This window comes from Toxotes jaculatrix, chromosome 7 (assembly GCF_017976425.1).
Source record: "Toxotes jaculatrix isolate fToxJac2 chromosome 7, fToxJac2.pri, whole genome shotgun sequence".
Taxonomy (NCBI): Eukaryota; Metazoa; Chordata; class Actinopteri; family Toxotidae; genus Toxotes; species Toxotes jaculatrix.
Window position 1 is genome coordinate 16,869,934 of NC_054400.1, and position 12,775 is coordinate 16,882,708.

Below are 12,775 nucleotides of genomic sequence, written 5' to 3' on the forward strand. Positions count from 1 at the left end.
TGTTCGGAGCCCATGCCAGATGTCATAGTTAACTTTGAGGGAGAGAGAGAGAGAATCATGCTAGAGGCTATTTTGTTGTCAGTGATTTAGATGAAACACAGAGATGTTAAAATGTTAGACTTGCCCCACAAAGCTTCCCCTTTTTCTTGCCTTTTTTTTTTTTTTCATTTTTTGAGGGAGATAGTAAATTTACCTCGAGGGTACACAGCCTTTTGCTCTGTTAAAAACTGGCAAAGCATTATTTGAAATCAGCATGATCAAGTAGTTATCATAGAACAACTGAAAGTGACTATGATAAAAATATATTTACGTTCTTTTAATGTCGTCCAAAGAAAAAAAAAGAAAAAGCAAGCTGGAGCACAAATTGATTTCTGCATGTGAGATTGCATTGTGTGTTTGATTTCACCTGACATGTTTTATGTCAATATATCAGCATCTTCTCAGGCTTTTCCTGAATTGTATCATCCTGAAAAGTAGTTTCTCATAACCAAGTACATCTGTAACCACTCAGCATGTCATGCCTGTTGTTTTGGCAAGATTTTTGCAGTGATGTCCTCTTCTTCACTAATTGTACTTTATTACAGTAAATGCAAAATCTTTAAATGCAAATCTGAGTTAAATGTGTTTTAATGTAAAAGGTGAATAAAGAATTATGTACAAGATTACACTATAGAATTAGAAGCAGTAATGAGGACAACACACAAAAAACAAAAAAAGTTTAATGACTTATAGACAAATGTGTACATATATACCGTGTGTGTGTGTGTGTGTGTGTATTTTACATGCATTCATGTATTACATAGATAAATTATACACTGAAATTAACTTTTGTAGTACTTCACATTGCCCCATTGAATTAGTCTACAGAAAATGTATGCAAACATAAACTATATCATAAAAACTTTAACATGTTCTAAAATCAATAACTGCATAATGTGACATTGCAGAGTAATAGCAATACTGAATCTCAGAATTTGATATTTGTATTTATTCATAATTGAAACTATGAAAGAAAAAATATTTTAAGTATAGTTGTTAGGAAATCAAATTAATTAATTATGTTTATTATTCTCTGAATATGTAGATTTTGTAGATACTGTACACAGTGGAGCTGCTGTGAATGAATTAGACTGTAACATTTTACATTTAGGCAATAATTCATCAACTAACTTTTATTGGTTTAATTTATGGGAAAGCAATTTTCACTACCAGCACTGTGGTAAACATCGTTAATCAAAATACATTATTATAATGAAGCTGTTTTAAAATGTTTATTAAAGGAAATAAAAAAGGGGTTACCCTTGCTTTGTGCATCTTTCCATTGTCGTGATAATTAATAGCTAAACTGAGCATTTTCTTTGCCAATGCAGATGAGGAGAGAGTGCCAGAGCAAGAAGAATAGTTGGGCTATAAATTTAACAATAGGTAGGCTTAACCTTAAGTGATGAACAGTATGTAATATTACAGGAGTAGTCCCATGCAAATGCAGCACCCCACTGCCTTACACAATGCTGGAGACGACATCCAATTAAATCCATCGATGTAAATGGCCGAACTAGTTGGCTGATGCTCATTGGACAGTGGGTGGCCTCTGGATTTTAGCATTTAATGTTTGATAGTGTTGTGACAGAAGGATTGTGTGTGCGTGTGAGTGTGTAAATTGTCTTGCTCCAGGTTGAAATTATGACTCTGAACTGTTGTGGTGAACAGAGATGAGTCATCGTTTTATCCTTGGCATCCTGGGTGGCAGCAGCAGTGCTAACACATCGTATTCACATTGTGGAACCAAAATTATTTGAATGTCAAGATATTAAACGGCACAGAAATGTGTTCTTGGGCGGCTTTGCCTTTGTTACCATTGCTTACAGTATCTGCCCTGATCTGCTGGCCAGTAATTCAGTTGACCTCATGAAACGCTTAGCGACTCTGTACCGAGACTTACGTCACAAAGTGAAATGTTAACCCTCACCCAGTTCAATTTGTGTCATTTGGTGACAGCCCTCTCTCCCTCTCTCCCTCTCTTTCCCTCCTGCGGCAGAGATGAGGAATCGCACACCACTTGAGTGCCATTTGTTAATGAAGGCCAAAGTGTTAGATGATAAATATAGTTGAAGAGAAATGGCACATGTAAGTGATCTCATTTAGGAGCATTACATTTGAATTTATTGGGGTACTTAGAAGGGACAGAGGGGCTGTGGCTCTGAGGGAGAGGGGAAGGGTGCAAATGACTGACTTATAATAGACAGTTGGGGAGGTCAACATAGCGACCAAAGATATATAATGCAACCAGAGAAGGGCGCAGGATCTGTGTGTTTATGCCGCGTTGTGTACGTGCTTACATACAGCTGAGTATATGTACTTTATGGTTATGTAAATATGTTTACATTTTTAAGTGAGTGGTAGAAGCTGAAGCGATGAACTGTCTGCATTAACCTTCTTATAAGGCCTCTTTTTGTCCTCAGCTCTCTACTATAGGCTCCATTGTTGGATTGTAATGTTAGCCTTGTGTTTGAATGTGAGTTATTGCATTCCTGTAAACAGGCAGTACAGTATCAGGAAAACATGGAACAAGGCATTGAAATATAATACCACCTTAAATTTTTTACTATAAACATTATTATGATACACCAGTCCTGTCTACTTTTCAAAGTCGCTCTTTATGCCCTGAATTTGTTGAAAACATTTCAGTAATCATTACCGTCATAAAACATTGTCTGGCTATAAAAACCAGTAAGAGCTGAGACTTACAAATAGAAACAGCAAAAACATGTTTATTAAACAGGCATCGATTTGTGTAGGGACATGTTTGGGGAACAGTTTTCACTTGGTTCAGGGCTTCTTTTCTGCGTATAATCCTCGCATCAGAGGGAAAAAGAGCTTTGCAAGAGTGAGTTGCCTGCTTACATGGTTCACGGTTAATTTATGTTCAGTTTTGTTACAGTAACTACACCCATATTGTGCAGTCAACTGTTCAGAAGAGTCCTACAGTATCTATAAACATTGGCAGAGTGAGACACACCGGATAAAAGACCTGCAATACCTCCAACTGGTTGACACAATTTGGATTGCAGAAGACGAACAATATATTCAATCCATTTCTTGGCCCCGATGCATTTAGTAAATACAGTGCCTGGTTGGTAAGAGGGATGTTGACAGAAAATCAAAAGCAATGTAGCAGCAGCGTCCTATAATGGAGACTTAGCTCTACTTTACACTCCTCTTACAAAGATCTACGATTTGAAAACAATCAATCCCTTCATGAGAGCTTGTTATTTTCTCCTATAATAAGAGTAACGGCTTTTCATCATTCCTGCACAGCTCTGATTGTGTTTACACTAGACATATAAGCATTCACGGCATGGGTGCGAGTAGAAAAAGAGAATATAGCAAGGTTTTAGTTTGAGAATCCCACTCTTTCATTTTCCCTTCTTTTCACTTCTCCGTGGAATTTGTTTTGGTCTCGTCAGATGTTATTGGGGATTGAAAATATCCTCATGGTGTATCAACGGCTCGCCATGAAGGTGGCACAGCATGGCACAGAGCAGCGGGGTGCTGAATTCCTCCTCCCTGTCTTTAATTTGAGGCAAAGTAGTTTAAAATCTACCAGAGAGCATTTCTTTAGGTAGACACATACAAAAAAGAGGGCAGTTTCACAAACTACCCAGCACTTTTGTGGTCCTGTTTCCATCATGCTTGTTTGAAGTTTCTTTTGCCTGTCACTGGTTTTCACTTCCTGTAGCCTTCTCCTCGTTTTCAGCTACATATTTTGGTGTGATACTGTATCTGTTATCTTGCAATTACGTAGGAACATCTGGATTCTCTGTTGAACCAGGTGTTGATAAAGCAAATAAGCTTCTTTAGTAAATGGTTAATGTTTTGACTCAGTGCAGACCAGTGGATCAGAGGGAATGTTTGTGGTTGAGGCCCAATAACCCATTTAAGAGGACACCATTTGTCTCTTTATGCAAGACCCTGCCTATGGCGCAGCCTCTATTAGGCCCTGTTACGTTTCTTCTCACAAATGACCGTTTAACCGTCTTTTCCGCACCCTGACGCCTCGCCTGTTATTACCGTCATTGTCTCTTTTTCTGCTGTATACATGTGTGAGGCTGGGCCCTTTAATATGCGGAGAGCTTTTCCTAGGCTTTCCTACGGGCACAGTGGTCTGTGTTTACTCCTCAGTCAGAATGCCTCCTTTCCACAAGTTTGACATGCCTTTTTGTTGCCATGGTAAGCCCTCCCTTAAAATATATATTTCTGCTTTTGGCCTGGATGGTTTTTTATCTCAGTAGTTTAGAGCCTGTTGCCCCCAGGGCCAGATTTAAATGTGTGTGGGTCTTCAAGGATTTCTCTGCAGAAAAGCCGTTTGGATTGCAGCCTCACCGCCATACAAGTGCGACCGAATTGTGTCATTTCAGGTTTTTGAGCCATCGTTGGAACCAAAGGAAAGTCCAAAAGAGAAGCAAAAAACACAAGACAAAAGCTGATGAAAATGGACCAGATTGGATTATGTCAGACTTGGCATGTGCCTCGTTATGAGGGAAGTCTTCGCTCTGTCTTATCACACTCTGCCTTACAGCTAAATGAATTAAAAAAAAAAAAAGAAAAAAGAAAAAAAAAAGGCAAAGCACAGCTCGGCTCCTTGGAAAACAACAGCCAGATCGTAACTGTAAATACTGGCTTAAAGTGGTGTGGGCTCTGCATGATTTTTAGTCACAAAACAGGAAGTGAGAGGAGGGGGAAAAAAAGACATACACTGTGATTGCACTAACTTTGGGGACATGGACCGCTTTTTAAGCAGTTATAGATGGGGCAATCTTTTCAACACTTGAGAAATTTGCCCAGAAAACGGTTTTCTTATTGGTGCATGTTGTCACAGACTTGGATTGCTACCTGAGCGTCTATCCATGGCGTCTTATGTCTAGAGAGCCACTACAGCATATTCAGGGAGCAAGGTTAACTCTCAGAATATATGTATGCAAAATATGAAGTGGGAAATGGGTATTTTTATATGGTTTGAGTCTTGATAAATACTTTCCACTGCTTGTCACACCAGATGAGAAATTAAAGAATAATCTTAAAAACAGACACCACGGTTTGGGTATTTGTGGCAATGGGAACAAATTATACAATAATTTTTTCTTTTTTTTTTTGCAGTTTTGCAATCATGCATTTGTTTAGCTTCTCTCTCACTCATTTCTGCATCACTTTTAATTAGCACAACTCAACCTTCATGTCTCCAAGAGCCAGGAGGCTGCCTATTTGCAATGTTCAACAGGTAATCAAGACTGATTAAGCACTGAACGTAGCCTAATTGCATTAGATCTCAGAAGCGGGCTATAAGCACCATAACTGCACATGCACGTGGTCTCTTAGTAAAAAAAAAAAAAAAAAAGAGGTTTAAATCTCACAGGAGGATGTATTTACTTCTTCAAAAGCAAGAAGAGAGGCTTATAATTGTGAGCACAACATTTGAAACAGAAAACCTAAATGTGCTGCCATGAAATAATCTGCACAAGTATCATATCACATAAAAAGTCTTACATATAATTAAATGTACTACTTTTTCAAAGCCACAACAAAACTTTTTTAAAGCCACAACATAACAGCATTGATTGTGTACCGTGTGGTGTATGAAACATGCTCTGTTCACTCTGCCACATCTGAACTACTGTATCAATGTGAAGGCCTTTAAGTGTGCTGTGACATGTCTTAAAGTCCTTATTTAGCACCTCTCTCTGTGTATTCATGGTGTGAACTGATACCTAGTGTCAGCTAGTGTCTGGGGTAGAAATGGTGCGAGAGAGAGAGAGAGAGAGAGAGAGAGAGAGAGAGAGAGAGAGAGAGAGAGATAGCTGAGGTCTACATAAACGGAGAGGCCACAAGGATTAGCCCTGAGAAAGCACGAGGCGCACCGGGGAGAAAGAAATGAAAATGGGAGGGAAGGAAGAAAGAAGGGGAAGAGAGTGAAAGAGAGAGATTGGGCTTTAATGGGGGGTTGTCAATTTTCTCCAATTTAGCTCAGGAGGAAGCTGTTTTCTTGGAATTAGATGGTTGGATCAATTCAGCTTTCCAGCTATTTATTACTTCATAGTGACATCAACTGTTGCTGCATCCATCACCGGGCAGAAATTCCAAAAACTATTTTTTACACAGAGCTCAACCTTATCACCACTTGTCAGTTAATTATGCATTTAAAGTGGGAGCCAGGAGTTCAGCAGTGAAACACTTTGATTGAGCCCTTTGAACTCAAGCAGGAAAGAAATCAGTTCTCTTAATCCTGGCTCCTATGTGATCATCGTAGCCAGAGGATACAGACCTCTGCATCCATCGTTCACCAGGTCATCCAACTGCAACAGCATTACTAATACAATCACTCCTGTGATCTGAACTTCAGAACATTGAACCAAACTAAAGAGATAAACATGCCAAAGATATGGCGCAGAAGAAAAAGAAAAAGGAGGTGTGAATGAGTCATCCGTGAAAGGTTCATCCATTATGAACCTATAGAACTCTTCCAGCAGCTGGTCTTGATAGCCTAAGGTGCTATGAGCTGTGCAATACATGATCTTTTTGATCATACAACAAGTAATGCACCTCTCATTAGCTCAGGCCATGCTCTCTGCTTCAGGGTGTTCACACTTTTCATCATCTTGCCCAAAGAAACTAGCACAGAAAGATCAGGCTACAAGGTTAAATGCTACATGTATACTTTGAAAAAAAAAAAAACTTGTTAGTGTAGCACTGTATCTGGTGTAAATATGTTTAAAGGAATGTGGGTGGATAGTGTGGATCTCAAAGGTTGAAGGCCATCTTCCATAGAGTACATCCAAGTCAACATCTGGAACATAACAGGTTGTGCAGAGATCCATTTTAGTATTCCCCAAACTCATAAACACTCCAGATCAAGGGCCAAACACACCTCTGTTTCTGTCCTGGCAAAATCTATTGCCACAATTTATCAACTTTGATTGGTTAACACTTGGACTCTCAAAATGGAGCTATTCATAATTTAGAAGCTGCTCTAAATGCAGTTGGCTGGGCTACATCTAAATGTTTAAAAGTCAAGTGAAGGAAGGAGGTGGTTAGTCCTGAAGTTATGTCCTCCAAGGGAACTTTACAAAGATCCTCTCACAGATTTATAGCCACTTACCTAGGAGCCTGAGTCGATATTCATAAACATGGCTTCAAACAAAGCCCCCCATCCACTATCCCTGCTTGTAAATAAATACAGATATGCCTCTTTTACAGACAGCAGCAATCTAAAATATTACCGCCAGCATAATTTTACCACACGCATTAATATTTTATGGCACATTGTACTTTACCGCATTGAATCTTAAACTTTCATGGCCAGTCCCAAGGATTTTATTCCTAAGGAGTCTGTATCATTATTAGCCTAGATGTATAGCCGGTACAGCAAAGGTTTTCCTTGCTTCTGTACTCTTTACCATTTCATAGATAATGTTTTCACAAAATCAATAGAGTCAACACTGCTATCCTGTTTGCTTTACTCAGGTTATATTTTCTGAGTTGAATTACTTTGTAAGTGACTCCTGCATCATTGATTTCTAACCAGAGATCTTCTTGAAACATAAAACTACATGAGCCTTTTGTGCTAAGTTGGCTCAAACATGAGAAACCATATGTCTTTGACGAGTCTTAATGTTCACCATGACACGCTTCCTGACAGTCCCTTGCCATTTGTTTTTGTGGAAGGTATCAGTTCATTAAACTTACCACCCATATTCCAAATTATAAATTACCCATGTAATGTAAGACCCTATTAAATCTAGTTTGAAGTGTTTAGCTTTTCGTTTAAACAAGTAAAAACCAACCTGTACAGTATCTGCCTCATTATGATGGAAATAAACTCTCAACATCTGCATGTGTGTATTTGCATCTGTTGCTCGTGTTTATGCCTGCGTGGTGATTTAAGTGGTTTTAGTGTCACAACAAGTCTAATGAGTTGGTGCAATAATTATCAGCCATTTTGCTCTCACTTAAGCTAATTAAGGCTTTATATTAGAGTTAATACCGCTGCCTATGTACACTGTATTACAGTTATCAAAATGTTTGGCCAGAAATGGTACTGCCAGTAATTTAGATTTTTATTTGTGCATGTCAGGGTTTTAATATCCCTATCAACGATACTTATGGGCTTTGACAGTCCTTCCCAGATGGAGGTCATTGATAAACTCCTGTTTTGTGTTTTTTATTTTTATTTTTTATTTTTTTTAACTAATGCAAACAACTACTGTATGCAATAGTATCAAAGTCAAGAAGGACAAATAGTTGCCACACTGCTAACCTTATTTGCTTTAGTGGTTCATGTAAGAGTTCTAATCAGGACATTTTTTTGGCATGAATAAAGATTTTTTTTTGTAACCTCTAAAGAACAAATGAGGTTAATGGCCTTACTATAATTTTGTGTTTGCTATACAAAGGCTCATCATATACTGCTGAAGAAGTGATATTAAACATGCCCTCGCCTTTTAGATTTTCACTGCACTTTTTTTTTTTTTTTAAGTTGTTTATCATGTTTCTTCCTGTCTTGCACCTTTCTCACATTGCTCCATGTATTTGAAGTGCTTTGTGAAATTCCCATCTTATCCAGGTGAGTATGAGCTGATCCCCAGGCCCTTTGCTCTTGTCAAGAATCTCCCAGGCTATCGGGCTCTCCCGGGGCCCTGTTTCACACACCAAATTGATGTCTCCGACTGGAAATGACACTTTCAGCAGGATTTGCCATTCTAAACCACCTCAAACCCATGTGATCTCACCCATTCACTCTCAGAGGGATTGCCTTGAAATGCACCGTAGCTTCAAAAGCCAATGAGCATAGCATGCTTGAATGAAAAGCTGATACATATCCTATCAGAGAGGAAAAAAAAAGATATTCTAAAATGCTGGCAGTGTAGAACAGTATTTTTTGCTCGGAATAAAGACCAACAGTCCCATGAATAAGGAGGTATTGCCTGGGGGAATGCGATAGAGGGTGCAAGGGAGTGAAACTAAGAGAAATCAGTAACCATATGAATCTCCATGTGAAAGTGCTTGTCCATCACTTGCTTTATCTTGTTAATATCAGTCCTGGTCTCTCTGTCCATGAGCACAGACACAGATGGTACTATTAATACATTCCAATTAGATCCAGCCATCTTTTTCTAACACTCCATGTAAAGGAGGAGCACAGTGACCACGTTGCTTCGCCAGAGGACTAGTTATGATATAATTTGACACTGGAGTAGAGGGAAAAGGGAAAAGGTGTGACCAAGAATCCCTCCCTTGACTTATTTTCATCCCCAAGTCTTTTTGGGGCTGCACGTTTCTCCTAGGGGGCTCTACAGACTGGCATAATGGATAAGGGCAAGGGTGTGAAAGGAGCACCTTAAGGCTCCTCATTCAACTCTCCCAATCTCTCCTGCACACACTCTTGAGCTGTGAAGGCCCTCTTTCTTTGCCCTGCTAGCATGGGAGCCCTGTAATAGGCTCTAATTGATAGGGAGGTGTTGGGGTCTTTCTGTATGGGCTGAAGGGATGAGAGTAAGAGAAAGAGGGGGAGAGAGAGAGGATTACATGTGGGCATGTGGGGTGGAGCGCGGGGGGGAGGAGGAGAGGCTGTGGAGCGGTCTAGACCCCGTCCGTAATGAGTCATAATTTCCTAGCGGTTTTGTGGCGGTTGGCTCATTACTGGTCTGCAGAGGAGCAGGAACAAAGCTCTGGGTAGGTAGGAGGTGAGCTTAAATAGTTGGGGCTCAACACTTCTCAACAAAAGGAGGAAGAGAGCGTTGAATGGCACTTGGAACAGATGCAGTAAAAAGTGGCAGATGCAAATTGCGGGAGAGCAAGTCTTCCTTCAAGCACTTTTCTCTTTTTATTTTGTCAGACTGCAGCCTGAGAGTCTAATTAGTTAGTGAGGTGTTTCACTTCTGATAGGCCGGTGTCTCGTTATTGTCACAAAGAGGATTCGTAGAAATGGGAGGAAACGCATATGTTCCACAGTCCCCAGTGGATCCTGCTCACTGCAATAGTTTAATTGACTTGATTATTTATTTTACCCTATAGAAAATTGAAAGATGTGCAATATTTTCATTGTTTGAAATGGTGTTCAAAATGTGATAAAAGTGCAGGATGGCGATGATGCCCAGATCATTAAATCATGTTTGTAATTGTGTGTTTATCCTCTTCTCCCTACAGGCAGAATGATTATGGACAAATTGGCAGTGGTTCTAATGAAAATGTGGTCGTCCCACGCTTTGTGGAGTGTGTGGGCCATGTGTCGAAGGTCGCCTGTGGGGCGAACCACAATCTTGTTCTGACAGGTACAGAAATGCACTACGAATGCATGATATGGTACACGACATACAGTCAACATGTTATCATTGAACTGATTTTGGTTACAATATTTTCCTTTAAAAAATTTCCACTATGTTTAATTGCTGTATATATGATACTGTATATCTGTAGCATACCCTGTACCTTTTTCCTTTAATATGCTTCCTCAGTTGATCCTGTTGTTGACCCTTCACAATGTACATACAGGGAAAAGAAACAAAACTATACACTGATAGCACACTGCTAACCCACACAACACACAAGCATAACTACAATACAGTACTGTGAAATTAAATATATTTAGTGATCATAGGGTCTGCTAGCTTTGAAAGTTATCTCATGTAGGGCTGCACAGTAATGGTTTTATTTAACTGCAAATATGCAAAGCTGAAACACGTCTCCTCACTTGATCCCAGTTCAATCCAGAACTGTAGTTACTATTTCTGATCATATCTGCCCTTCGTTCCACACCAAGAAGAACCAAGTTTCTACTGAAAAACAGAGTAGCCAAAAATGCTTGGCCTATTATTTTCCTCTCTCCTTTGCACATCAGCTGTGCAACCTTAGAACCCAGCAAACAAACAACAGGACAGGGAGAGTATTTTGCGTTTATAGTTACTGATATTGACTTAAATATTTCAGTCCACACAGACTTAACTGTAGGGAAGTGCTACAACATATGAATTAGAGTACCCACTTGGCCAGAACCATGCTATGTATAACTCTGAATCTTACTGACTTAGATATTATAGAAGACTCCCTGCATTTTCTTTCCCACTGTGCAGAAGAAAGTCAAACCTCTGTCTTGTTCCGGTTGGGACTGAATCTGAACGTTGAAATAAGAGGGGGAATGATATTTTTAGATTTGTTATTTCAAAAAACGCAATAGCACAAATCGGCTGGGCAATATCTTTAAGAAATGAAGCTGACGTCACTAGTCATGAGCTGTCACCATGTGCCTCAAAGTTCACCTATTTTACTCAATTTTATGCGAATATCAGAGCCCTCGAGCCCTCGATCGGCACATCACCTGAGAGAGAGAGACAAGGAAGGAGAGAGAAAGAGAGAGAGTTAGTGAGAATATGGCCCTGGCTCCTGATCCATAACAGTCATTGCCTGTTACATACATTTCAGAATTCATTCAGGCTATGAAGATAATCGAGGTAGTCGACAGTTTCCCCTGCAGCCCAATGGATTTATGATAGCACTGTCAAGAAAATGAGGCGAAATGACACAGTAGCTGACTTTAGCTGCAAATAATGTGATAGGCCGTACAGTGGTGCAGCAGCAGCTGCTGTCATTGCAGGTAATAGGCTATAAAGAAGCCTGATAGCAATACCTGTCATTTCTTAATGGCTGACTTCACTGAAGAGCTTTTGTGGCCTTTAACATGAAGATAATAGAAGATACAACAAATTTTACAGCTTTTGCGTTGCATCCATAATTTATCACCAGAGGCCCCATGCAGCAGCAGCAGCACAACAAGGACAACATGCTCCTAGAGGTGTGCTGGAGAGAGAGATGCAAGATCCATCTGTAGGGGGTTGGACCCCCCCCCTCCCCTTCTAGTTTGCAATTAATGGATGAACTGTACAGGGACCAAAACATCTTCTATCAGTTAATGTTCTCATATGTTTCTCTTATTACCTGAAAATGCCATTGTGTACTACATTTGTACATTACATTGAAACATATTTATTAATATGCAGAAATCATCTGGTTATTCTTGTTGAATTGGAAGCTTTTATTAATTTACACATTGATGACCTGCAGGTGACGGCAGGTTGTTTCAGTGGGGCTGTGGACGGGCATGTGGGAACATAAAGAGCAACATCATGCTCCCAGAGGAAGTGACGCTACCAAACTTGCCAGTGAGAGAGATTGCTGGAGGATGTTGGCATAGCTTGCTTCTGACAGGTTAGTCCCCCCTTATGTTTGAAACCTGTTAGTGTAACACAGTGTGATGCAGACATTCGCTACATTTACTGAATCCAGCAGTACCTTCTGCCTGCTGTTTTATGCATTTTTCTGTTCAGTACATGCAGACGTAGAGCACATGTTTGCATGTACCGTACACGCCGACATGTCCACGACCTGCACATAAAGTATGCGTAAATCCTTGGTGTGTGTCTTGGCCCTCACACAGACGTGCGAGTGTGTGCTTTTAGCTGTGTTGTCCATCTATCCACATCATTCATTAAGAGCTCTCCCAGGGCTAGTGAGGCTACATAAACACAGAGGTTGAGGCCACGGCTGCTCTTTCACCTCACTGCGGAGAACTTCAAAGTCACCTCTCCTCACACAGCAGATGAATGCTCCCTGTCTGCCTGGCTGATATACTGGCTCCAGTTGCTGTCTTCTAACTGTAGTATGCCTGCGACTGAGGCCCCATCATGGAGCCAGAGCTGGGCCATTTGTTAGTTTTAACTGTATCTCC

The 12,775-nt window shown here is 40.1% G+C and overlaps 1 protein-coding gene across 1 annotated transcript in view; it reads left to right on the plus strand.

Moving 5' to 3' along the window:
* The window catches only part of LOC121184392 (ultraviolet-B receptor UVR8-like), a 113,579-nt gene extending 101,190 nt beyond the window's left edge, over window positions 1-12,389 (plus strand). The window contains exons 6-8 of the mRNA XM_041042027.1: window positions 10,201-10,325; window positions 12,112-12,209; window positions 12,375-12,389. Of these exons, the coding sequence (XP_040897961.1) occupies window positions 10,201-10,325; window positions 12,112-12,209; window positions 12,375-12,389 (238 nt within the window). The remainder of the gene's footprint in view (window positions 1-10,200; window positions 10,326-12,111; window positions 12,210-12,374) is intronic.
* The last annotated feature ends 386 nt before the right edge of the window (window positions 12,390-12,775 follow it).